This window comes from Amblyomma mixtum, chromosome 9 (assembly GCF_055824585.1).
Source record: "Amblyomma mixtum isolate Tamu chromosome 9, ASM5582458v1, whole genome shotgun sequence".
NCBI classification, from domain to species: Eukaryota; Metazoa; Arthropoda; class Arachnida; order Ixodida; family Ixodidae; genus Amblyomma; species Amblyomma mixtum.
This window is the reverse complement of record NC_143020.1, coordinates 107,018,054-107,041,832: the sequence shown is the minus strand read 5'-3', so window position 1 is coordinate 107,041,832 and position 23,779 is coordinate 107,018,054. Positions and strand designations below refer to the sequence as shown.

Below are 23,779 nucleotides of genomic sequence, written 5' to 3'. Positions count from 1 at the left end.
GAAAGATTGTGGTTTATGGAGGTTTAACGTCCCAAAGCGACTCAGGCTATGAGGGACGCCATAGTAAAGGGCTCCGGAAATTTCGACCACCTGGGGTTCTTTAACGTGCACTGACGTCGTACAGTACATAGGCCTCTGGAATTTCGCCTCCACCGAAATTCGACCGCCGGGGCCTGGATCGAACCCGAATCTTTCGGTAAAGAGATGAAAGAGAGAGTAAAACAAGGAACTGAGTAAGAGGCGCCGAGATGGAAAGCTGCTTATTGATTTCGACCGGAGTTCTTTAACGTGCACTGACAACGCACAGCACACGGCCTTTGCGTCTGTCTACACCGAAATACGGCTGCTAAACGCGATAATAACTGTCACCATGTAGGGTAAAACATAAAAGGCGAACGAACGTTACAGCAAATTAAGATAAACTCAGGAACACTTTCCCAGCTTTAAAATAACGAAGGAGTCTGAATAAGAACGCGTGCACTCCTCCTAACTTCTTCCTCTTTCCAGAATAAGCATTTGTGAATCTTGAGTCATTGCTGCACGCGCTTGTGCACAAATAAAATGTGAGCAAACGTACTAAATGCCTGCAGGGGACTAAATATTTCCACCGCCTTTCTCAGAGATTTTTTCGTCTGATTGCAAGCGACGCAATAGATGATTTCAGAGGTGTTCACCGCAACTGAAACGGTTGGGTGATCATCGCAGACCTGCGCAGACAGAAGTGAGGTTTAATGTCCTTATTAGCGTAACACTCGTGCAGCATAGTTATCCAACGCAAGCTTGCTCTGAAAAACCCCGCAATAAATACAAAAAATAACCGTTACCCAAAGGGTGCGAAGACTAGTCAGCGCTGGCTTGTTTGCAAAGAGATTGCCACAGTGTTGACGCAAGACATGTGAAAGTAAAAACCTTGTGTTTATATGGGAGGATCGCAATGAGTGCCTTCTGTTGTGAGAAAATTGTGGGCACCGGATGTCAGGATTCCCGCCATGGTGGCTCAGTGGTTGGGGCGCTCGGCTATTGAGCCGCGGTACCCGGGATCGAACCGGCGAAATGCAAAAAGGCGCCCGTGTGCTGTGAAATGTAAATTATTCCGGAGCCCTCCACCACGGCACCTTTTCCTTCTCTCACTCCCACCTTAATCCTTACGGCATGCTTCAGGTGTCCGCCGAGATGTGAGGTTAGGAGACAACCACCAGTTAATGATATCCTATTTGACATAAAAAAGGGGGAAATGAACGTCTGAGAAAACTTACCCAGGTGTGTCAGAGAGTCGGATGGATAGATCAGGTTAAGGAAATTTACTACGATAGGGTGGCTTGAAAAGCATTAGGGGAAGATTGTTCTGTATTGGACGTATTCCGGGTGATATCAGTAATCGTAATCATGTTGATAATCTACACTTATCCGTGCGGACGACGCGCCCGCGTTCATTGCGCCGTCGAGTTTGAGGCCAAGGGCGTCCGCAGAATTTTTTGCAGGGGGGGGGCCCCATTGGTTGTTGGCGCCGGAGGGGGGGGGGGGGGGGCATGTTCGTAGCAAAAGGCACTATTTGCGGAGTAAATTTATTTATTTATATATAAATAAAAAATAAGTGAAATACACACATGAAAGAAAAATTACAAACAGCAAATTAAAGCGTGGCTAGGAGAGATACATTGGAGTTTATTAACGAAGAAACAATTAAAATTAATAAAAATGCAAAAAGGTACTGTCACTTCGTGGAGAAGAGTGCTCAGTCTTGCTGCATACGGGTTCTCGACTCACCCGGATTGATGACCAGCACACAGCACAATATGTTCTCAAACACGCAACTACAGTCACTCAGTCAGTATTCCATGAACAGCAACTGTAGGCGCCTCGGATTTTTCTGGGCGAATTGCGTGATTACACGGGTGATAAATTCATTTCTGTGCTTCATTACACGTTCTCGGTGCACACTCATCACACACATTGATTGGAAAAACGGTTGAACGCGTAAGTTGAAAACAAAAGATGACTATATATACAACGAAAACTTGTTTACAAGATAAATGCACGCTCGCAACTTCATACACCTCGCTCCATCTTGCTCGCGCATCCGCACAGTCGAGCGACCGCACACAAACTGCTCGCCGCTCGTCGTTTTCTCGTCCGCTGTCTTGGTTGTTCTCAGCTTCGTTGACAACCGGCTAATAAAAACACCGAAGCACGAACACAGAGGCGCGCGCACGTGCAAGGGGTGAAAGGAACGCCGCGCGACTTCCGAGGGGAAGGGGCACTCGCCACTCCGGTCGGAAAATTTGTTTTTGTGTTTTTTATGGGGTTCAGAGCCCCAAAACGACTCAGGCTATGAGGGACAGAGTAGTACAGAGTTGCGGATAATGTCGACCACCTGGGTCTCTTTACCATGCACTGACATCGCACAGTACATGGGCGCTATTGTGATTTGAGGCCCAGCCAGAGGTGACAGGCGAGCCAGGCAGGCGCCATCGGGCTGCGTTGACCAAAGGCGCTGGTTTTCGGAGAAGACGCAAGGAACGCTGGTGTGGGGGCGCCTCTGGAGACTGCGTCGCCGTGAACAAAAGCAACTGCTAATCCCCTTTGCCGAAGATTCTGAAAGCGGCGCCTCTACCGAACTGCGCTCTCCCGTGGATCGCAGGAGACAGTGAGCGGCGGCGGCGCCAACTCATCGCCCGCTTGGCCCTGAACAGCCCGACAAAGCGGGGGTGGACACGGCTGATTTGTCCTTCCCTCCGTGTCGCTATCTCTCTAGAGATCAAAGAAACAGACACCCATCTCAAGACGGCTCGAAACACATGCTCGCCGGTGCCGCTCCTTCAGCGGAGCTAACGATGGCGTGGTTTGAAAACGGGCGAACGGCGCGCGCCCGGACGCGGCATTTCGCAGATGTGACCCAAAGCGTGGAAGCGGGGCTGCTTTTACCCTTTTGGCTGAACGCACCACCGCCCCTGGCGTGCGGCCATCACTCACGGTTCGAGTGAGTGATTTTCCAGGGGGGTGCAGCCGCCCCCCCTTGCCCCCCCCCTCCGGACGCCCATGTTTGAGGCATGTTCATGCTCGTTGCCACTGTCCGGTATGGCACAACTGGAGAGCGGAAATGTCGACATTGCGTCCCGGTCTTTCCCAAGCAGTCCTGAGAAGCCAAAAACGTCAGCACAATCCTGTCGTTAACTGAACGCCTCCAGCAGGAATCGGCGTATTGAATTTTGTGCAAAGCTCTTCGTATGACCGAGTTGATGTGGTTTGTTCACTTGTTATTAGATGGCGCTGCAGTATGAGTCAGCAGAACAAAAAAAAGGCCCCTGATGCGAAAGAAAGGGCACGCACGAACGTCGTAGTCTATCAGCGGCCGAAGTGACGACTTCATAGGAGCGCTCGAAGAGAAAAGTAAGAAATACAAGAAGGGCACACAGTGAAAATCGTAACAAATTTTTATTAGCGATAAACAACTTGCTCAACACACTTCGCCAAAATCATTCTACTCACGCTGTACAGCCAGTTAATCAATATAAATATTAAATAAACGTAAAGCGTCAAGGATATGATAATTCCACATATGGTGAAAATATCAATGCATAAATGTAGGCAATTGTACTCAACATAATTACGACTAATTATACACACTTTTGTCAACACAATACTAACTTCCTGGTGACTATGATGATTTGACTCTAAGAACACAGTGACAGCTAGACCAAAGATCGCCATACACAAATATTCACACATATTTCACCATCCAGAGCAGCCAAGCACCAGGCCAGAGAAAAACTTGAACCCAATGAAATATCGATGGGTATCGGGTGGCATTGGCGTACGAGGTGAATACTCGAGCCAACTGTGGTAGAAACACTGATTTACCTTCTCATATTTCTATCAAAGCTTTTCATATATTAGGTCAGTTCGGAAACCAGCGAGAAACGCTACAACCTAGACCTTTCCTGACAGCTTGTGCACACAAGCATATGACTAGAGTTTATATTTGTAAATGCTGTCATGTTGTTAAAAAATAAATCAACATGTGCCTAAGAGGAATCAACTTGTCTGACCTTAATCAGACTCCAAACTTTCTAACCATCCCAGTGACAGTGTTTTCAAGGTGGGGCTCAGTAAACAATTTCAGTGTTCCAGCAATGTTCAAAGTTGCTTTTTAAAGAAATTAACTCCTTGCTCCAAAATACCGAAAATGTTTTGGATCGATAATGAACTTCACTTCTGTCAAGACCCTCAAAGAGCTTGAACAAAGTGTCACTTTTATTACACGTCATAGTAAATTCCCTAAGCAAGCGATGACTTTCATCATTCTTCAGTTTGAGGAGCTCTGGGAGTCGCAATGGGATGTTAAACCCCATAAACCATAAACCACCCCCATTCATCCACCCACATGTGTCAAGGACAAAGCATGTAATATAGAATAGCATAGCTGTACAACCACGACTAATATGGGGTTTCTTAATGGGGTGACTGTATAGGTTAAGAGGATAGGTTAGGAGGTCGTATTCTTTGTCACCTAACGACAAAGAATATGAAAAGAACTAAAAGAAACGCTGCAAAATGTGGTCCCAGAATGTTCCCTCTGGCAGCCCCATAAGCACTGCACCGGCAGCCTATTTTCTACAGTATTTGGACATATCCCACTTTCCCCTCCAGAAAGGGCATCACACAGATTGCTGAAAAGAGACCCATGAAGAGATTTCTTGCACGTGGAAGTGTGTCATGATAAAGTTATGGTCCGACTCTAAGGAAAAGAACAGACAAGAGTAACGAATTTATCTTTACTACTAGGACGATTAATGCGGCTCAGCTTTAAGGCTGCACAAAGAAGATGCACAAAGAGTAAAGCTTTTAAATGCTCCCTTTCATTGCCACACCAAAGGTGACCATTAACTCCTTCACTGCAGTAGTATTTAATTTCTACCTTTTTATAGTAATGGTTAAATTCAAGTTAACCAGCTTGCAATGTATATGGCTGCAAACCAGTAATGAAAGCCCATGTCACACAGTGTCTGTCACAACAGCCATTCCAGCCTTTGTTTAACTTGATGACACTGAATCTCAATGTACTTAAAATTTTCTCAAGGGAAACACTTGACAGAGGTCTGTCTGGTGTTATATCTCGTGAAGGAACAGAGTAGGTTTCGAAACGTCGTGTTACCTTAACTTCACTGGCGCTCTTTTCTCACATAAATTAAACTCAAATTATTTTTAGTGTTTGTTTTGATACAAACCCGTTACAGTACCTGGCCTGATGCTTGGCACTTGTCTTGCTCACTCAAACAGCTTGCTCACACAGGGGACCATAATCATTTCTCGAAAAAAAAATTTAACAATTAAATGCCTCAAAGATATATTCACAATGGTTTAGCACAAAGCGAGCTGAACACTCCAAAGACACTGACCTGGCTAATGCAAACTATAAATATCGTAAATAATGTGACCAAAAGCTACACATTATTCAGGCTATATCAAGCTGTAATGAATTGTGCAAGTTCAGGCAGTCACTTTTTCTTTAGCTGGCGTTCCTTGAAAGCTATAAGAACAGGAACTATACCAGCGATTTTCGTGCAAAAGGCGTTCTCGTCTCAGTAAAAGATACCGGGAAGCTGTAGTCTTTACATTTGGTGAACATGGTGTCACTTCGGAAGTAGTAGGCACAGCAGGTACACGGTACTCTTTACATGAAAAGGCATTGCTCCTGAGCACCAGATCACAGTTGGAGTGGCCAGCACCATAGTTTCTGGTTGGGTTGTTAAAGCTCTCCACACCTCCAGCCTACAGTTCTGGTCGGGTGTTGTTTAACGCTGCGTACTGTGTCACCGAGTAAGTCTGCACCGTCTTGAAACGTGGGAACACCATGCGATTGCCGTCAGCCAAGGATCCCGCGATGCGACCAGTGTTGAACCCATCGGCATACTTCTTGTCACAGGCCTCGCGCAAAGCAGCGAAGTCGTCCGACTTCTCCAGCAGAACACCAGGAGTGGACCAGTGCAATTCATTTTTGAAGACGTCTTCGTTTCGATAAAGTGCCCGTCGGGGAGGGAAGGGCACATAGGCGTAGAAGTACTCGACGTCCACAGACACCGCCTTGCGTGTCGCATCGATGCCGACCTCGGCGCTCCGGGCTTGCATGAGCTCGTAGGCAACGCGGCAGAACTGTGTGAGCAATAAGACGGACTACTTTCAAGGTATGAAAACAACAAAAAAGGCACACTACTTCTGCTCTTTCTTGTGTGACTGCTTTATCACCTTCACCAAAGTGGCCACATCACAGTGACAGGCTCACACCTATGCAGACTGGCTGGTTACAGTGCACCCCTTGTGGACAACCCAGTACAGGTCACATCACGTGCAGTCACTACATGCATATGCTGCATACCGAAGACTGCAGATTGATGGCTGTGTGACAGCAGGAAGAGGCACCCGAACTAGAGCATTATTTTGTGCATGTATAGTTAATTACGAGATGTACTGAAACCAATGTTCATTTAAAGATGCTGTGCAGCAATGATGCAAAAGATCACCACAGATTACCACCCAAAAAAAAAAGGAGCAATCATCATTGAAAGCAGATCGAAAGGGCATGCAGATCATGAAGAAGAATAATTATTTGATAAAGTAGTCAAGCATCTCTTACTGGTTGTTGTAAAAACTTGCATGACGAAGAAGAGTCTGCCCATGCAACTCGTGTGGCCGTGGAGCCACAATTTCATGCACTCCGCAGTTTTAAACAATTTATTTAGGGCAGCGAAAATTAACACTTGGAATGAAGCGATCTTTTGAACAATTTCTATAGGACATATCAAAGTAAAGTTTTGAATCAAGTAATCTTCTCAGGAACTTCTCTAATGTGGCTTTCTGTTGAAATTTTGAAACTTTGCAGTTTACATTTCTTCTACATCTATAGCATTTCAAAACTAAATTAAAATTGCTAAGTAAGCAATTGGTTTTTATCAAGCAAAATATATATGCATCTCTGCTCAAACCAGCTTCCAATCATACTACATCCTTTCTGCCACCGCGACAAGAGACAATGTCTTTAAATCTTTAGTTTACCTGAAAAACAAGTACATTTGTCATTGTAACAATGCTTAAACAGATGTTAAAGCTCAATGACTAAAGAAATTCCTATGCAGACGTCCAGTCTTGTTGAAGCATGAGAAAATCCAAGTACCTCTTTGAATCTACATGTTACAACAATGTTCTGGCACTGCTTTTTTAATACCTGAACATGGAAAGGTTAGAAAGCACTTTTGAAAACCGGATATAATGGTACACACAATTGGACACCATGCAACCATGGTGGCTCCTCCTATATAACTCCTAATGTAATCGTGACCGAATGCTAAAAACGTTTCCAACCACGTGTTTATTGTACACTTTTGTGATGCAGTCTTCAATGCACTTCTGAGAGACTGAGTGAATGGGTGAGAAGGTGAATACAATCACAGCAAGCCATTGATCTCACCCCAGAGGAGAAGCTGCAGACCAGCTGATCAGATTCAGCCAGGAGGTAGATATCCGTTAGCATGCCATTCAGGGCAGAGCTTTGAGTCCTGGCTTTCAAATCATAAGCTTGACTTGCAGACTGCTGGTTTGATATTATCTTGTACTGTGGAAACCTGTGGTCAAAAACGTGAAATGAATTCTCACCCACTCTCCTTAAAGTATACATGTTCATCCAAAGTTTTTTTCTCATAACCACAGCAAGAAGACGTGGCACTGATGTTATAAGTATTCCTATGAAACTTCTGCAGCCAGTACAGGACAACACAAAGTAGCGAACAGCGGAAAATGACTCTGTATTTCTGGCATAATATTCATAATTAAAATATTTCAGTACATCGTTAGATTTATGTCAAGAGGAAAATGCTGTGCTCGTTAAGTATCCATTCAGCTGGTAAGATTCGAGAAAAAGCTGCCAGAGGTCCATGTGGCTCTGAAACGATACCTGAACACCAGTACGAAATAAATTATCAATAGCAAACAATTTCGGCACTTGAACATGAAAGAAATATTTCCATAGTATTGTATTTCCACTCCCAAATTACTATTTAAAAGTGCTCTAATTTCTACTGAATAGAAAACAACATATTCAAAACGCAAGTTATAGAACACAACCACTAAATAGCTGCTTTTGAGACAACAGCTGAAAACAAGTATTGTATGCCCAAAGCATAACAGTTTAGAATATAGACTAATCAGAAATGCACCCTAAGAAAGCACACTAATAAAGTGTAGACATACTTAGATTTTATCTCCCCAATAACAGCTGGCTCGTCGGTAGCTACGAAAATTCTCCTCTGAATGGCCTGTCCTTTCAGTGTCAGCCTGTTGTAGAACTCTTCGGCGTGTTGCATGTATTCACGCACATCGTGGTATGCAGCCTCTCGCTTCTTGTCGGTACGTCGTATGTGAATCCTGTAAAGCAAGAAGTTTTATCAGCATTTTCTAGATGTAATAGATGCAAATTGCTTAAATTAGCACCGCCATGAAATCGGACCCTAACTTCCAAGAAGCTTCATCATCAGCCCATTTCTAGCATAGCACCAAAAGTATGCACAGCCAGATAAAAGAAACCTAAATCACAAAGAAGCAATGTCTATAATTGCGCATTACACTTCTTTATGCAGCATGCACTTGTAACTGTAATAAAAATAAAAACGAGCTTGCTCTCATGATACCAGTGTTGATTTATTTCTGAATCAAAACAGTGCCTCCAGATTTGTTTTTTAAATTCAATCTAGCATAATTTGAGGACAGCGATGCAAATCTAATTAAAGCCTGCAGAAGTTTAGTCTACCTTGAGGGCAGCATAGATCAAAGGCAATAAACTGCAGCCGCCTGTAACAAAGCACAGAATCTGCTTACATAACAAAATTTCGCTGGCCGTCACCAATCACACTAAATAAGAAGAAAGTAAAGCATTCACTCAAGAACAGAAACTTAGCACTGTTAAAGGTTTCAGTGACTATATGTCTCAGCAGTCATTTTTCATATGTGCGGCAGCAAAAAAAAAATCAGTGGAAGCTTTCTTTTGATTCCGTATAAAAAGCTGGCAATAGTACTGCATCAAAGTAGTTATCTAAATGTCTCTAGAAGCTGCAATTAAACAATTGTTGAGCCACATATGAACATGGGTGCTTACTAAAGATGTAGTTGAAAACGGTTTATTCCATCAACCTGGGAATTCATCTTCCTTATTAAAGTTTTATTTTGTACTAATGCAGTTGTACATGCGCTTTCCAAATAAACTTGATTGAATCTGTAATAATAATTTTATTAATGACGTTTTTGTTATAATCAGCCCTAGCATCAGCCCTTAGGAATGCATGGTTGTTCACGTGTAAAAAGGGCCCACTCAACTCACGCCACAATCGGATGCTTGTAACCACTCTTCTTCTTGAAGTTTTCTATTGCCTGCCGTGTTGTGTTCCGGAGTCGAAAGATGTAGCTGACAATCTGTCCATACCACCAAGCATAAGGATCCGCATGGTTTGCAACCAAAATCTTCACAATAGATGCGGGTAGGTCGAGAATCTTGCTGCGCTCTTTAGTACCTGCAATATTCCAGTTTGTAGGCTCATAAGAAACAAACGCAAGCCGAAGCAAAAATAATGCTAGGTAAGACTAATCACTTGTATCAGTAACTCACAGGCTAATTCACCTTTGCATGAGGCTTACAAAGAATGCAATAAAGAGGACTTCCAATGGATTTCAGCATGCAGATTGTTTATTTAGTGGAAACCTTAGCACATTTCTAACTTCACGGATTAATTATTCGTAATTGTTTTTTTTATTCATGTTAAGCATGAGTTAATTAATGTCCCTTCATGCCGCACAATCCACTCGCATAAGCCGCCCTGAAGAACGTTTCATCTCCTTAAAAAAACTTGAATGGCGATTACACAACTGGCATATAGAGAATCAGTGCCAACTAAAATGCGATAATGATTACACAAAGCATGATGCAGTCGGTATGGCATCTTTCTCTAAAGGCCCCCCTCCGCCGGCTCAGCTGCACACAAACACGCTTTCACCGGCAATGTTATTCTGCATTGAGGCGCCAGGCACCCACATGAAAAGCATATATAGACTGTGTGTACGCTTATTATGGATACTATTCCCTTCCTATAGATATTTCTTCTGGTCTATTTATTTTCCGCAGACTGTTTACACACAAAAGTCTAAAAAAGTGTACTGACATATATCTACTGTGTGCATAGACTGTCTATAGGATTTGTAACATCTATAGACTAGTTTATAGGATTTATCTATAGAAAGTCAAAAGACTTTATAAACAAAAGCCAACAGACAGCCTATAGACTATAACAAACATACTTGTAGGGAATGGCCTATGTGCAAGGCATCCTGTGCCTTGCTCCCTCCTTTTAGTTACCCTCTGCTGCAGGGACAATTGTAGTGCAAAAACACTAGAAGACTCGGGGTATGTGTGAAGCCTCACCCTTAACTTCTCACAGGACGCCAGCGGCAGAGACCTTTGCACAGCTGCTCCATCAACTCGCGGAACCAGCACCCTCCATTCACCCCCCCCCCCCCCGCGCGGCTGCTGATAAGCGGGGAACCACCACCACCCCTCGCCGCGCACGTCTTCCGATAGCTGCTGAAGATAAGATATTGCAAGCAGTTGCCTTTGAGGGGGTGTTGCCTCAATTGCTTGCACACGCACTACTCGGCTTAACTATGTTAAAACCCTGCCATTTTTGACTACTGCTGCTACAACGACCACAAACACGCCTTTCCTGGGAACCTTCGCAATAACAGCTAGCGCTGTGAGGAGTATCTATCTAATTATCTGAAGCACCGGTATACGAATTTCAGGATTGGCACTCCACAGACTACCCTACATACTTCTTACCAATGCTGAGAACAATAGGTAACAATGAATGAATAATAATGATTGGTTGCAAGCAAACGGAAGGCTCAGTAACCTCCTCCCTCCCTATAGGAGGTATTCACATGACGTCATCCGCAAGGGGCGCTAGCAGCCGGCGCGGCATTCGCCATGTTGGTGGTCGCGCGCGCGGCCGCCGCAGCCAGCCGCAGCGTTTGAATAGCTGGTGATGGGTGAAATGCGAGTGTATTTCGCGTCTCGCCGCACGTAATTTCTGTCCGACCCGTGCCGCCGCGTGACTGAGTGAATATTCCGTGAACTGTACGAAGCAGAAAAGAGCGGGCACGCTCAGAAGGTTCTACTTTGTGAAAAGGTCGACCCCCCGTAGGAATGCGGAGGCACCGGCATGGTGTGCGACGTATACAAGACTGCTGCCGCGCGTTGAATTCACCGGTATCGAGGCCCACCTTGTGCACGGCTTAAGTTTGCTGGAAGGCCAAGGAATTAAAGGATATAAACCTATGAGAGGGTGCAATTACTTGACAAGCGGGTGAGTCCAAGAGTCGTGCTGTGGGTGCCGACGTCCGCGGTGCCGACGGCCGCGGTGCCGTTTTTGAAGAGGTGAGTAATTCGAAGGGTCTGTTCACTTAGCTGTAGCTTAACTTGTCATCTCTACCTGCTGAAAGTGACGTGTTACAACTGAATCTAGCGGAATGGCTGCATACTGCGTTGCTGCGAAAACGGTCTTGTGCATACGAAGCAGCGCTACGTAGCTACAATCAAAACTGCAAAACATTCTCGCTGTGTCTGCCGTTCGTGCTGCGAGCGCATGGCAGTATTTGTTTGGCCGTTCTGTCGGGTAAATAAGCCAGCTATGACGCTTTGCCTTTCTGCTGAAAGACCGTACGTCTGAGAAACGTCAGCAGTTCGCGGACTACAGCTAGGCGCTTGAATTATCAATTTCTGCGGTGGCAGTTCTGGAATTTCGGTAATTAATCGTGCTGTTTATCCACGATGTGCCCTGTATGACTATCTGACAGTTATCAACAGATATTAAAAGCTGCAAGTCGTGTACGTTCTTGCGTGCAGCGCAGCCAGCCAGTTTTGCTGCCGAGTTGAGGCAGCTCGGTTATATCACGGCGCAGAACAATTCTGCTGCAAACTTCATGCACAATACGCGCTCCACAAAGATAAGTGGTCGGTGACGTATTCAACAACGTACAAATATGTTACGGATCACTAACAGTTCAGGCCGGGTACCTCACGGCGCACCGTGACACGGCGCGAGCTGGCCTGAAACGACCGCAAACATGGCGCGCCTGCCGCGCCGACGCTCGCGCCGTCTGGTAGCGCGGCCTCAGTGAATACCTCCTATAGACACTTGAACCACGTCGCGATCGGAAAGGTTAAAAGAGGGGGTCAAAAGAAACAAAGAAAAAATGGCGCTGTAGTGGACGGCGGCATATTAATCTCGACCACCTGGGTTTATTTTGTGTGAGCCTACATTGCACTGTACACGGCCGTCCTTCTCATTCAACCGCTATTAAAATGCGGCAGCCGCAGCTGCAACCTCCTGCATTGAACTCCGCACATTCGGTTGAACTCAATGTGATACAATACACGAAAGCCGCTCTCAAGAGAGGCAACTCAGAAAGTGCTCAATGAGAGAGCAGTGCCAGTATTTTGTATGCTCGGCAGCGTTTCCAGTCCGATTTCGAAGCTTCCCAAACTATGCTAAATAACACCGTATAAACGTTCCCCATTGGAGGGGCACACACGTATCAAATACTTTTCCGCGAAACCATCCAAACGAACAGCTGTCTTAAAGCGAGTTAGTTATACAAGACCCCAGACAAAGCTTATTCTTTATAAATACTGTCGCTCAGACCACACACCGGATTCGTAGCCAGGATAGCCTTTGACGATCGTGTTCTTTGTGCCCACATCATCACAGGCAGGCCCGGTGACAGGCTGGAAAGTCCTCGACCAACCATCGTCACCGGGGGCGTAATGCCACAGTGTGCTGTTGAGGATAACCGTGCGGCCCATCTGCAGTGCTGCCACAAAGCACCAGAGGGCGTCGTGGACGCCGGCGGCTAATCCATGAGGGTTGTCCAGAAGGCATCGCAGCTTGGGCGCGGATTCGCAGTCGCTAGGATTCTGGAGGGCAGAAATATATGAACAGTAGTAGTAGCAGTAGTATTTATTTGGACATATTATACAATATACAGTGAGCCCTAGGAGAATCACGAAGCATGCTACACCCAGAATGATGCATCTTGAACAACGGTGGCCGAATGGAAAAAAAAAGAACTTTTAAAACAATAAACAAAATTATCACAATAGAAATAGAAAATAATAATGAGCAGTGCAAAATACGCTGAACAGCAATTAGCTGTAAACAAAAACACTTCCCACACATCAGAATACAAAAGGAAACAACGCACAAACAACTAAGTACATATAGTTAGTTGAAATCTATACACGAGGAAAAGAATCTTCAGTTTTTTCTTAAACACAGACGCACCATGACCTTCTACAGCAGTTTCAACACTGATAGGCATTGCGCAAGGTTAAAATTTGGTTATCTATAGTTTGTTTTCCGTAGTTAGTTATAGGTCTTGCAGTGGATAGGGCAACCACACGTAAACGATACAGGTTTGTAGTATTGCCTGCCAGGCGTGTAACATCGTCAGAATATCGCGAATAAGTGGCGCCGCTTTGCTCCGTGGTTCATACGCCATGCGTACCTAATCATCAAATTCCACTTCAGTGCTATCGTTCTCTTCTCAGCAAACTCCATTCCTCACAAGCATGCATAGCATGCTTCCTGAGCGCGTGCAGGATTCTGAGCAGCATGCTTCTCTGATTCATTGCTGAATCGCAGCAGTTAATATGAGTTCCAGAACATCAACAAAATCGCATTCAAAATTGAGCACAGCTTCATTGTGCAGTGGGTGCAGCTTGATTAGAACAATTAATAAATCGCTTTGCTCACCTGAAGCCGATGAATTGTTTCCTGAACATAATTCCGCAGTTTGCGCATGTTTTCCATGCTAATCCGGGCAGTCTGATCAGTTGCTCTGATAGCCGCAATATCCGCTTCCATGACCCTGCAAAGAGAAGCCACAGCTTACAAAGTGTTTTGTAGGAGAAAGTGGTATGTTGTGTATCTTGTATTTTTTTACGCATGCTACCACTTAAAACGAAACTTAAGAGAAATTACCAAGTCCAGGTCCACGCGGAGACGAAAAAATAAATTAAATTCAGTATAACCTGAGCGCGCTGCGTGCAAAAAATTAGAACTTATAGATAATCAAATACATTTAGTTTTGGTTTGATTTTATAGGGTTTATGTCCCAAAGCGGCTCAGGCTATGAGGGACGCCGTAGTGGAGGGCTCCGGAAATTTCGACCACCTGGGGTTCTTCAACGTGCACCGACATCGCACAGCACACGGGCCTCTAGAATTTCGCCTTCATCGAAATTCTAGCCGCCGCGGCCGGGATCGAGCCCGCGTCTTTCGGGTCAGCAGCCGAGCGCCGTAACCACTGAGCCACCGCGGCGGGGCTATCATGCTCTTTTGAGGTCTCTTCGATTTGGCAGCACCAGCTGCACCAGTTCAAGGGGTGCAGCACCGTCGTCCTCGTTTTTCCGGTGCCGCGCGCGCCCTCTGCACTTTTCTCCTCGTTTTGTCAAGGTGCAGGCCTGGTTCTGCACGAGTTCTTCGCCGCCTTGCACTCGGTCTGAAGGTAGTGCTGGAAGTAGTGCAGCATGGCGCGGCTGCACTTGCACCTTCGTTTTGCCAATGGCCGGTGCGCGCTAGTGTACGGACTGTATCTGCACTTGATGAACTGGTGCTGCACGCTCACGTGACCGCTTGGCACCGCTGCAGAACTAGCACAGCCAGTGCAAGCCAAATCGAAGAGACCTTTGGTTTCATCAATCGAACGATGGCTGTGACGTCAAAGGTGGCTTAAAGCAAAGTGAGGCAAATGAAAACTCAATATAACCTCCGATACGTCGTTTGTCGTCGTTCCGGCTGTTGGAGAAGGCTGCCTTAATAATTGCAGTGAATTAAAACTACGTTTTTTGTCACGCCTTAGGTGACCTAAAGCCACATTTGACGTCACAGTCATTGCTGGATTAATTTTAGTTATAAATTTACTGCCGGCCGTAGGGGAAATACCATCCTCTGATCCATGTATTACGTCTAACGCATTATTTCGAAGGAAAAAAAAAACAAGCAAGTGAAAATTTGGCGTCCGTAGTTAATTCACAGGCTCAGTTTTGCGTCGGCATTAAATTACTGCAAAAACCGCATTTGCGGCATGTGCATTTTTTCTTTCAGGTAAAAAAAAATATGAAAGATTCATGTTCACAACAGGCGTCTACGAAATCATTTCGAATAAAAATGGCGTCTGCAGGGAAAAAAATGCTTGTCCCCTAACCTAAACCAAGGAGGCGGTGGATTGCAGGTGCACTGTCCAGTGCACCACGAAACAGAGTGCTTTTGCTCGGGAAATTTTACTACACGCCATTACCTTGTTGCCCGTCTTGAGAAGCCGCCCGTCAGCATGGTTTTATTTTTTTTGCTCTATATTTTTCTGTTCTCGCTTCCATACTGCTGGAAGACGCTGCTCGTAGGCACTTCGCGTCATAAAGATAAAGCCGGCCGTTTTACGCTTTCGCGAGCCGCTCCTTCGGCGAAGCTTATCCAACGGTGGGAACGTACTTTCTGCCTCGATTCGTAACGTCCTCCACTTGCGAGCCGTTACCGCTAGAATGGTATCTGTCGCGCTTATCTCACGGGTTGCGCTGGTCAGGCGTTCGCTTTCGGGCTAAAGTTCAGTTAGTACACAAGGTCGCGAAACAGAGGCTGGGTGGGTACGAAGTGGTTACATAAAGCCCGTAGCTTCTTGCCGCGGTCTCAACCAATACCGGGCACTTCGTAACCTCGACACACATGGTACACGCGCTTTCTGTATTATCCGCTGGCTCTGTCACGCTGGTGACCCAACATTATGTCTTAAAATTATTGCCTACAACGTCCGCTGTTAGCGGTTTCGAGCAGCACAAGTAATCGACCCAATATTGAAAATAGCCCCGCCGCGGTGGCTCAGTGGTTTCGGTGCTCGGCTGCTGACCCGAAAGACGCAGATTCGATCCCGGCCGCGGCGGCCGAATTTCGATGGAGGCGAAATTCTAGAGGCCCGTGCCGTGCGATGTCAGTGCACGTTAAAGAACCGCATATGGTCGAAATTTCCGGAGCCCTTCACTACGGCGTCCTTCATAGCCTGAGTTGCTTCGGGATGTTAAACCGAAATAAACTAAACCAAACCAATATTGCAAATAGATGGCTGCACTCTGGTCCTTTTTAGGGCCCTCCTTTAATTGCCAATACGTTTCCAACATTACGCGGATTATTTGTGCTGCATGGGGTACTGAAGTCGGTTCCCGTGACAGTGGCGTACGGCCGAAGAAAAAAAATGATGTCGCTGAAACCTGAGCCAAACCAGCGTAGATAACATCCGGCTAGCCCCATTTGAAAGCGGAGCCAGCAGTTGTAGTACTAGCGGTAGGCGGGTGCAGCAAAAGAAAAAGTAACATGCACGGTGAATAAAAAGGATGGACCTCCTAAACATGTACAACGGTCCTTTCTCACACGCTGTAATCGGCACCATTATTGCGCTGGAAACGGGAATGGGGCAAGATTTCAAGTAACAAACGCTGAGAGAGCGCATAACTATCGAACGTTAGGAATATCGAAAAAATATTGCGTCATAAGCCTTCTTCGCTTTATCTTCTGCAAATTGTTCGTTACATCTAGATATCTACTTTTTTGATGCCAACGTATACAGTGCAAGAAGGCAAATCGTTTGACACCACTTCGAATGTTCTACGTCAATTAGTTTAGCCGTAATGGACCTTTGAAGTCACAAGAAGTCACGGTTTGGGGAACTAAAGTTCGTCGGTGCGAATCCCTATGATAAGCTACGCTTTGATTTGACTCAGTAATCTTATTTTCCGTAACGCGCTGAACCGTTTGAAACCACTCCGAACATTCTACGCCAATTAGGTGGTCCACAATCTCTATACCAACGGTGCCACCCACTGGTCAGACTTCAATAATGTTGTGTTTCATATTAACGCGACCTTGAGTAATGCATATTAAACCTAACGCTACAGGTATTAGGGCTAGCCTGCCGTGCCCTGCTAGCGAAGGAATACGCGTCTCGCGCGTTGCCGATGAAATGGAATCAAAACAACGCAACCTTCACTGCATGGTCGATTCTTAGTCGTCATGTCAATGAACTGAACGATAACGGCACGTGTCCAGTTTCTTAACGAGCACTGTCCCCTACGCTAGATAACTCGCAAACTAAGAAGCACAAAAACCCTATTTGCTGGCGACACGCCAACCACCGCCACAAGCTCCACACAGTCCACGCGTCATTGAGTCGCTACAAAGCAAAACCGGTCGCGTGCCAAGAGGTAATACCGGCCCGTATCTACGCTCGCACAATGTTTCTTAATAGCCTCACTACACGTAGGTTTGCCGAGCTTTTCTCTCATTCGTTTCCAATCTCGGCCAGGACAGATTCGGTGAGCAAATATCAAACTGCACGCCACAGCGAGGCTTCTGAGAGGGCGTTGTGAAAGGCTCTAAAAATTGCACGCCTGCAAAAGCTTGAACCCTCGATTTACTTGTATACTTATCACAAGGAGTAATACCAGAAATGTAGTTTGAATGGCAAAGAACGGTTAGAATGTTTCTTTAACTGCGTTTCGCCAGCCGAGGCTGCTCGAAACTGCCGCACTTGTCAATATCTGTTCTTGCTAAAAATTCTTCCGACCATCACTAAACGATATTCAGAAAGTCTATGGAGCGTCAACTGCAATTTAGTAAGGCTATGCAGTCGTACCGTCGTGAGATGTACACCGCGCTCTTGAGAGCCACACGCCCGGCATAGCAGACGGCGACCCGCCTTATCTAGATCTCTAATGACTCATATGGCTTCCACGCCCCACGTCACCATTATCAGCGGCGACGCACAGAAACCCGACTTTGTCCCTGCATCCGGAGGAGATACGTATCCCCACCCACACACCTATCCCACAAATACGCTCCCTCGCGTCCACGTAACCCACGTGACCAGAATGGGGCAACCGAGAGCGCACGCATACAGACCAGCTTGACCTTTCGAGAGTTTCTTTACACAACGTATTGACGCTATATGTAGCGCATTATCTTCGGCATGTGCGGGGCTTTCTTTTTACAGTCGATGATAGTGAATCTACTCGGATACAACTGAAAAACGAAGCGGCAGATGTTCTTTAAAACAGGCCCGCCAGCCAACGTTGTCGACCTATTTTCATGAAAACTCAGTTAATCTGATTAAGCCACGATAATTGCATTCTCAGCTGCAACACACTGGGATTCCACGCTAGTAGTTCCAAAGGAGGCAGTCAATGCGGAGAATGAGTCAACGCCATTGGCTGGAAGCGGGGGGGGGGGGGGGGGGCTCCTTTGAGGGGCATTTCCTGCTTCGTTCTTGAGTTGTATCTGACTATAGACATCCTAAGAAAATCATTTCCTTTTACGAAAGGGAAAGTTTTTTCTCTTTATGTAGTTCATAAACGGTTTATAGACAGTACATGGGCTGTCAATGCGCAGCATTAATTTTGGTAAACGCGAAGAGTTTTTCGTTATGACAGGGTATACGCTCTTCATGACATAAAAAAGTGCTGTGCATAAATACTGTCGTTACGGCCCAACGCGCTGTTGGTAGAAGCTGCAGTTGAGGAGCTGCAACTATCCGGCCAAAGATGTCTGGAACCACTCCAGCGCTACGCAGTTCCAGACAAAGGAGTACTTTGTTGGGCTAGAAAAAAAGTAGAGTAAAAGAGCACTAGAAAAAGAGTACAAATCACCCTTAAATAATGCTACACGCAGATCATGCAGAACCCGTGTTCTGCAATCCAGCGGCACGAAAGGAATGAGTAATCAAGCAAATATCAAGCTTCCCCAGTCAACCGTCTTTCTTTCTATACTGGTGACCCCACATCACAGAATTTAAATGCTGCGTAAGAAACCCCACTGTGGACCAATGGTACGCTCGACGGTACTGGCCACGATCTGTACTCGGCCCACGTGACTGGACAGCGTAGCCATGCGCGTATAAATACCTGAGGTACTCGCGGGCTTTGACCAGTGTCGCGGGAAGCCGGGTGTCATAGTCGTGATCAGATGCCCGAACATGGCGTACCAGGAAATCCCGCATGCCGGTAATGGCCGCCTCAAGCCTGGCCAGCCGCTCCACGTGACGCTCCTCGTCACCTGTCGGGAAAATAATTAATTAATTTTAATTAATTAACCAATCGATAATTAATTCTGAGGACATGAGACTCGGTGGCGAAAGCAATTTGAAAATTAAGCAGGCATTCTTTATTGATGACTGGTTAATACAAAGAACAGGCTGTACTACAGATGAGGATGATACGGATGAAGCGAAGCAGTCACCCAGAACTCACGTGCACCATACGCGCGCAGAGGTCTTTCACAGTGTACGTGAAAAGTACAGCTTCCTGATGATAAAGATTACAAAATTACCGGGGCACATAAGGAACTGAAGTGCGGATAAGGCGAAAGCATTGCAGTTCTAAGTAGAACGTTCTGTCGGGCTAGTTGGTCCAATACTTCAGACATGGGTTGCGCGAAACACACACACACAAGACAGGCTCGTCACAATGTCTGAAGCATTACAGTTCAATTCCAATTCTATTTTAATTCTATTCGAATTTCATTCTGATTCTATTCCAATTATATTCCTTTGTAGTTTGTAAAGTTGTAAGTACTAGTAACCACTCTCATCATCATCATCAGCCTAACTACGCCCTCTACAGAGCGGAGGCCTCTCCCATGTCTCTCCAATTAACCCTGTCCTTTGCCAGCTGCGGCCACCGTATCCCCGTAAACCTGTTTATGTCATCCGCCCACCTGACCTCCAGCCGCCCCTGCCACACTTGCCTTCTCTTGGAATCCACTCCGTTACCCTTAAGGACCAGCGGTTATCTTGCCTTCACATTGCATGCCCTACCCAAGCCCATTTCCTCTTCTTGATTTCGACTAGGATGTCATTAACTCGCGTTTGTTTTGTTCCCTCACCCACTCAACCCGCGTCCGACCTCTTAAAGGTGCACTGAAGAGGAATCTGAACTTGTCTTTTTGCCGCGGGAACTCGATCTACACGTTCCTAGCATTCTTAGAAACTGCGACTTATTGCCCTGTATGGCCGATTTCCCAAATTAAATCGAATTAACGGCCGGCTCCCGCCATTTTTTTTAAATTCTGCCTCGTACGGTGGGCGGAGTCGACTAACGCGTGGAGTGCCTTTCACCCAGTCCCGTGGCGGCTTGCCGCTCTGCCATCGGCGGAGTAATACGTAGTAGTCCGTAGTAGCAAATAGACCGCGTGTATTTTTATTTCTGCGGGCTTATTTTCCGGCTATATTATCTGCGAATGAAACTATTTATTCATGGCAACCTAAAAAACAAAATAAAGCGAAAGCAAAGCCTCCACGGAGCTGGCTGAAAGGAACTTCACGCGTTGGTCGACTCCGCCCATCGTACGAGGCAGAATTTAAAAAAAAAAGGGCGGGAGCCGGACGTTAATTCGATTTAATTAGGGAAATCGGCCATACAGGGCAATAAGTTGCAGTTTCTAAGAATGCTAGGAACGTGTAGATTGAGTTCCCGCGGCAAAAAGACAAGTTCAGAATCCTCTTCAGTGCACCTTTAACGTTACACCTATCATATTTCTTTGCATAGCTCGCTGCGTTGTCCTTAACCTAAGCTGAACCCTCTTCGTTAGCCTCCACGTTTCTGCCCCATAGATGAGTACCGGTAAGATACAGCTGTTGTATACTCTTGTTATGCTTTTGTAATGTAATGCATTCGCATTATTATCTAGTACAATGCATGATTGGGCCAAAACTATAGGCAGAAAGCTCCCTACGTGCCAACTGCGGGCAGAAATAGTCAACTGTGTACAAGCTAGAGAAGGTGAGATAGAGAGGTATATAGCTCCTATGTCTGCCACGTGATGGCACTCTGCGCGCACATCAGTGAAACCAAACCGGTAAGAAAACCACGCGCATAAAACTGTCGGACAGATTAACAAAAAGCTGAAGTTCGAATCTTAGAAATAACGTTGACAATCCGCGGCAGCGCGCCGATTTCCCGCTACCAGGTAGCGTCTTCATCTAGAATGTACCAAGTCTGGAAGCGGAATTCCGCGACTGATCATCAAGGTACTCAGAGTATTGCCGGCAATGATGTAAGCGCACCTTCGCTACCGAAAGATAAGGGCGGCCTGCACAGAAAAACGGAGGACTCTTGTATCTGTTACGATTCTGTCTACTTCCGTTCTACCCACTGGGAGTCCAAACCAATCGCAGTGAATGGAGCAAATGGAGCAAAGCTGCTTACCGGTCAGCATCGTGGCGTCGAATACCCTGCCGTCGACAGGGGACGCGATCGCCCGTGTGCTAGGCGCCGCAGATGTTTCCATCCGCCTGAAATTAAACAGACGCATCAAAGGGACTCGTAGAGACACTTACAACTTTGCACTGCAGTCGAGTAGTACTTTCTCTCCTAGAACAAGTTTTTTAACACCGCAAAACTTGAGCGCAATATGGCGCTGCTGGAGCCAGCAATGTGAAAGTTCATCCACGTTTGGAAACGTGGGATGTACGTACATCAATGGCCAAAAGTTAAGCCCGATTGGTTTCCTTCTAAGCCGCGCATTGGTGGGGCTTAACATACAACTCAAGGACTAAGCGGCAAATGCCTCTGAAGAGACGTCCTCCAGCCATCGGCGTCGACTGATTTTCCTGAGGTCGCTTTTAATGGAAACGACTGAGCAGCGCCAACAGAAAGGAATGAAATGAAGAACACAAACACATGCTTTCTTCATGTGTCCTTCTCTTCCGTCCTTTCAGAGGTGTTCAGTCATTTCCACCAATATACACCTAACAGCCCTACTAAGCGCTCTTCTTCAGCTCGCGGTTAATCCGTAGTTAATCCCCTATCACACTAGGTCGACAGGCAGACAGTCAGTAAAGAGATAGGCCTCCGTCTACACCACTGCTCCATTGTGAGTTAAGTGAAAGAAGCCAATTGTAAAATAAATTAAAAGGATACCACAGCGTAAAAGTCCAGAGGTTTGACTACGAATTAACTATTATGGCATGAAAACCAGTCGACGCTTTGTGCTGGGGGACCTTCTTTTAGGGGCATTGGCCGCTTCGTTGATGAGTTTTAGCCGACTATAGCAGCACCATAGGAAATCTTAACTTTGCGAGCGATGAAGATAGGGCCTCTCACCTTCAAAAAGGTTCGAACACTTACCATGAATACCGAGCCACAAAGCATGCATGATCCAGAGGCAAACCTTCAGTGCGGTATGCGTTTGACAAAGGCCTTAAAACAATGATCTTAAACACAGCTCAGAAGTACTTGTATTTGGGCGTGTTGGTTCATAACTTTGCAGGAGGACACAGGGGCGCAATAAAAGACACGGACAGAGAAGTACACAGGGACGAGCGCTCGTCCCTGTCTACTTCTATGTCCGTGTCTTTTATTGCGCCCCTGTGTCCTCGTTAAAGTTAACACAGCTGACCCGAAGATGGGCGAGTTAAGAGAAGACCCAATCAGCAAAGGTAATGGGCCAATATTGGAAATGGATGGGCCACCCTGGTCCTTTGTGGAGCCGGGTTTTTCCAATACGTTTCCAATATTGGCCTGATTACCTGTGCTGCCTGAGCAGGGGACGCAGTACTGAAGAGGGGGATGCCTCTTCAGTGCTGCGTGTGCGAGATGTAAGCTTTTGAGCGAAAATTGAGAACGAAAGCTGCTGCTTTCAACTTACTCTCCCGGTGACGAGATGCTCAGCAGTCCAAATGCTATGAGCGGAGACTCTTCCCTGTTGGAGATGAGGACCTCGTACCGGAAACTGCGGCAAGCGAATCCGGAAATTACGAGCCATAATAGCCCCAGGCACGTGAGCAGAAGCACGCCGCTGAGCAACTTTGTAGATAGCCGGTTCTTCATTGCGAACTTCCAGGCTATAACGAAAGCAAAAGGAAAAAAAAACATTGTAACAGAGAGGTTATGCAGAGCTCCTTAACGTCCGAGCCTCAAAGCAAATGTGGCGGCTGTGGTACCAGCAGCATCCCTACCACCATGACGACCCATGTACCAGGGTGGATTTGGTGGATTTTACTCGTCATCAAACCTCCTACTAAGCTTCACAGAAGAATGGAACCAGTCACTACATCAGGCGTCAAAGTCGACTGGTTCGCCGCATTTACTTCGACGTTGGCCTGTCACATCGCTCGCTACGCAACGACAGCCTTTTGGACGCCCCCCTAGTTTACTCGTTTGTACCTATGTGGCGCCACTTATGGGGAGCGGCACTTACGTCATAAGCCCCGCACCCTATAATGTACGTCACAACCAACGAACTACCTCCTGGCATGGCTGGCGCAAAAACTTGCCCGTCCATTCCCCAGGCTATGTCGCTTGTAACGGGACTCTTTTTTCCCTCTCTCACTGTCCCTGTATATGCGAAACAGGCACGAAGGCTGGCGAGGGAAGGAAGGTAAACAAAGATTATCGACGACGGCTTGATTTGGTGGAAACGGCTAATCTGACTGGGACTGCCTACAGGGAGCGCTGGTATGAAAGCACAAAACTGCCATTCTGCCTTGAAACAACCCTCGTACATGGAACTAGACTGCTAGGTTAGGACTTTCACAAATAAGGCGCTAGTTAAATGCGGTAAACATGAACTGGAATGCACAGAGACTTCACGGTTACGGATTTGTTTTGTTTCTTTGCTTAGGTATAATTAGCCCATGACGTC

At 46.2% G+C, this 23,779-nt stretch overlaps 1 protein-coding gene across 1 annotated transcript in view; it reads right to left on the bottom strand.

Annotated features, from left to right (window-relative positions):
- Window positions 1-4,823: 4,823 nt before the first annotated feature.
- The window catches only part of LOC149330579 (alpha-(1,6)-fucosyltransferase-like), a 34,723-nt gene continuing 15,767 nt past the window's right edge, over window positions 4,824-23,779 (bottom strand). Inside the window, exons 2-10 of the mRNA XM_089561197.1 lie at window positions 22,784-22,979; window positions 21,343-21,428; window positions 19,042-19,192; window positions 13,851-13,965; window positions 12,748-13,012; window positions 9,368-9,557; window positions 8,245-8,418; window positions 7,466-7,619; window positions 4,824-6,153 (exon numbers count right to left, since the gene is read on the bottom strand). Coding sequence (XP_089417323.1) covers window positions 5,773-6,153; window positions 7,466-7,619; window positions 8,245-8,418; window positions 9,368-9,557; window positions 12,748-13,012; window positions 13,851-13,965; window positions 19,042-19,192; window positions 21,343-21,428; window positions 22,784-22,965 — 1,698 coding nt within the window. The 5' untranslated portion in view covers window positions 22,966-22,979 and the 3' untranslated portion in view covers window positions 4,824-5,772. The remainder of the gene's footprint in view (window positions 6,154-7,465; window positions 7,620-8,244; window positions 8,419-9,367; window positions 9,558-12,747; window positions 13,013-13,850; window positions 13,966-19,041; window positions 19,193-21,342; window positions 21,429-22,783; window positions 22,980-23,779) is intronic.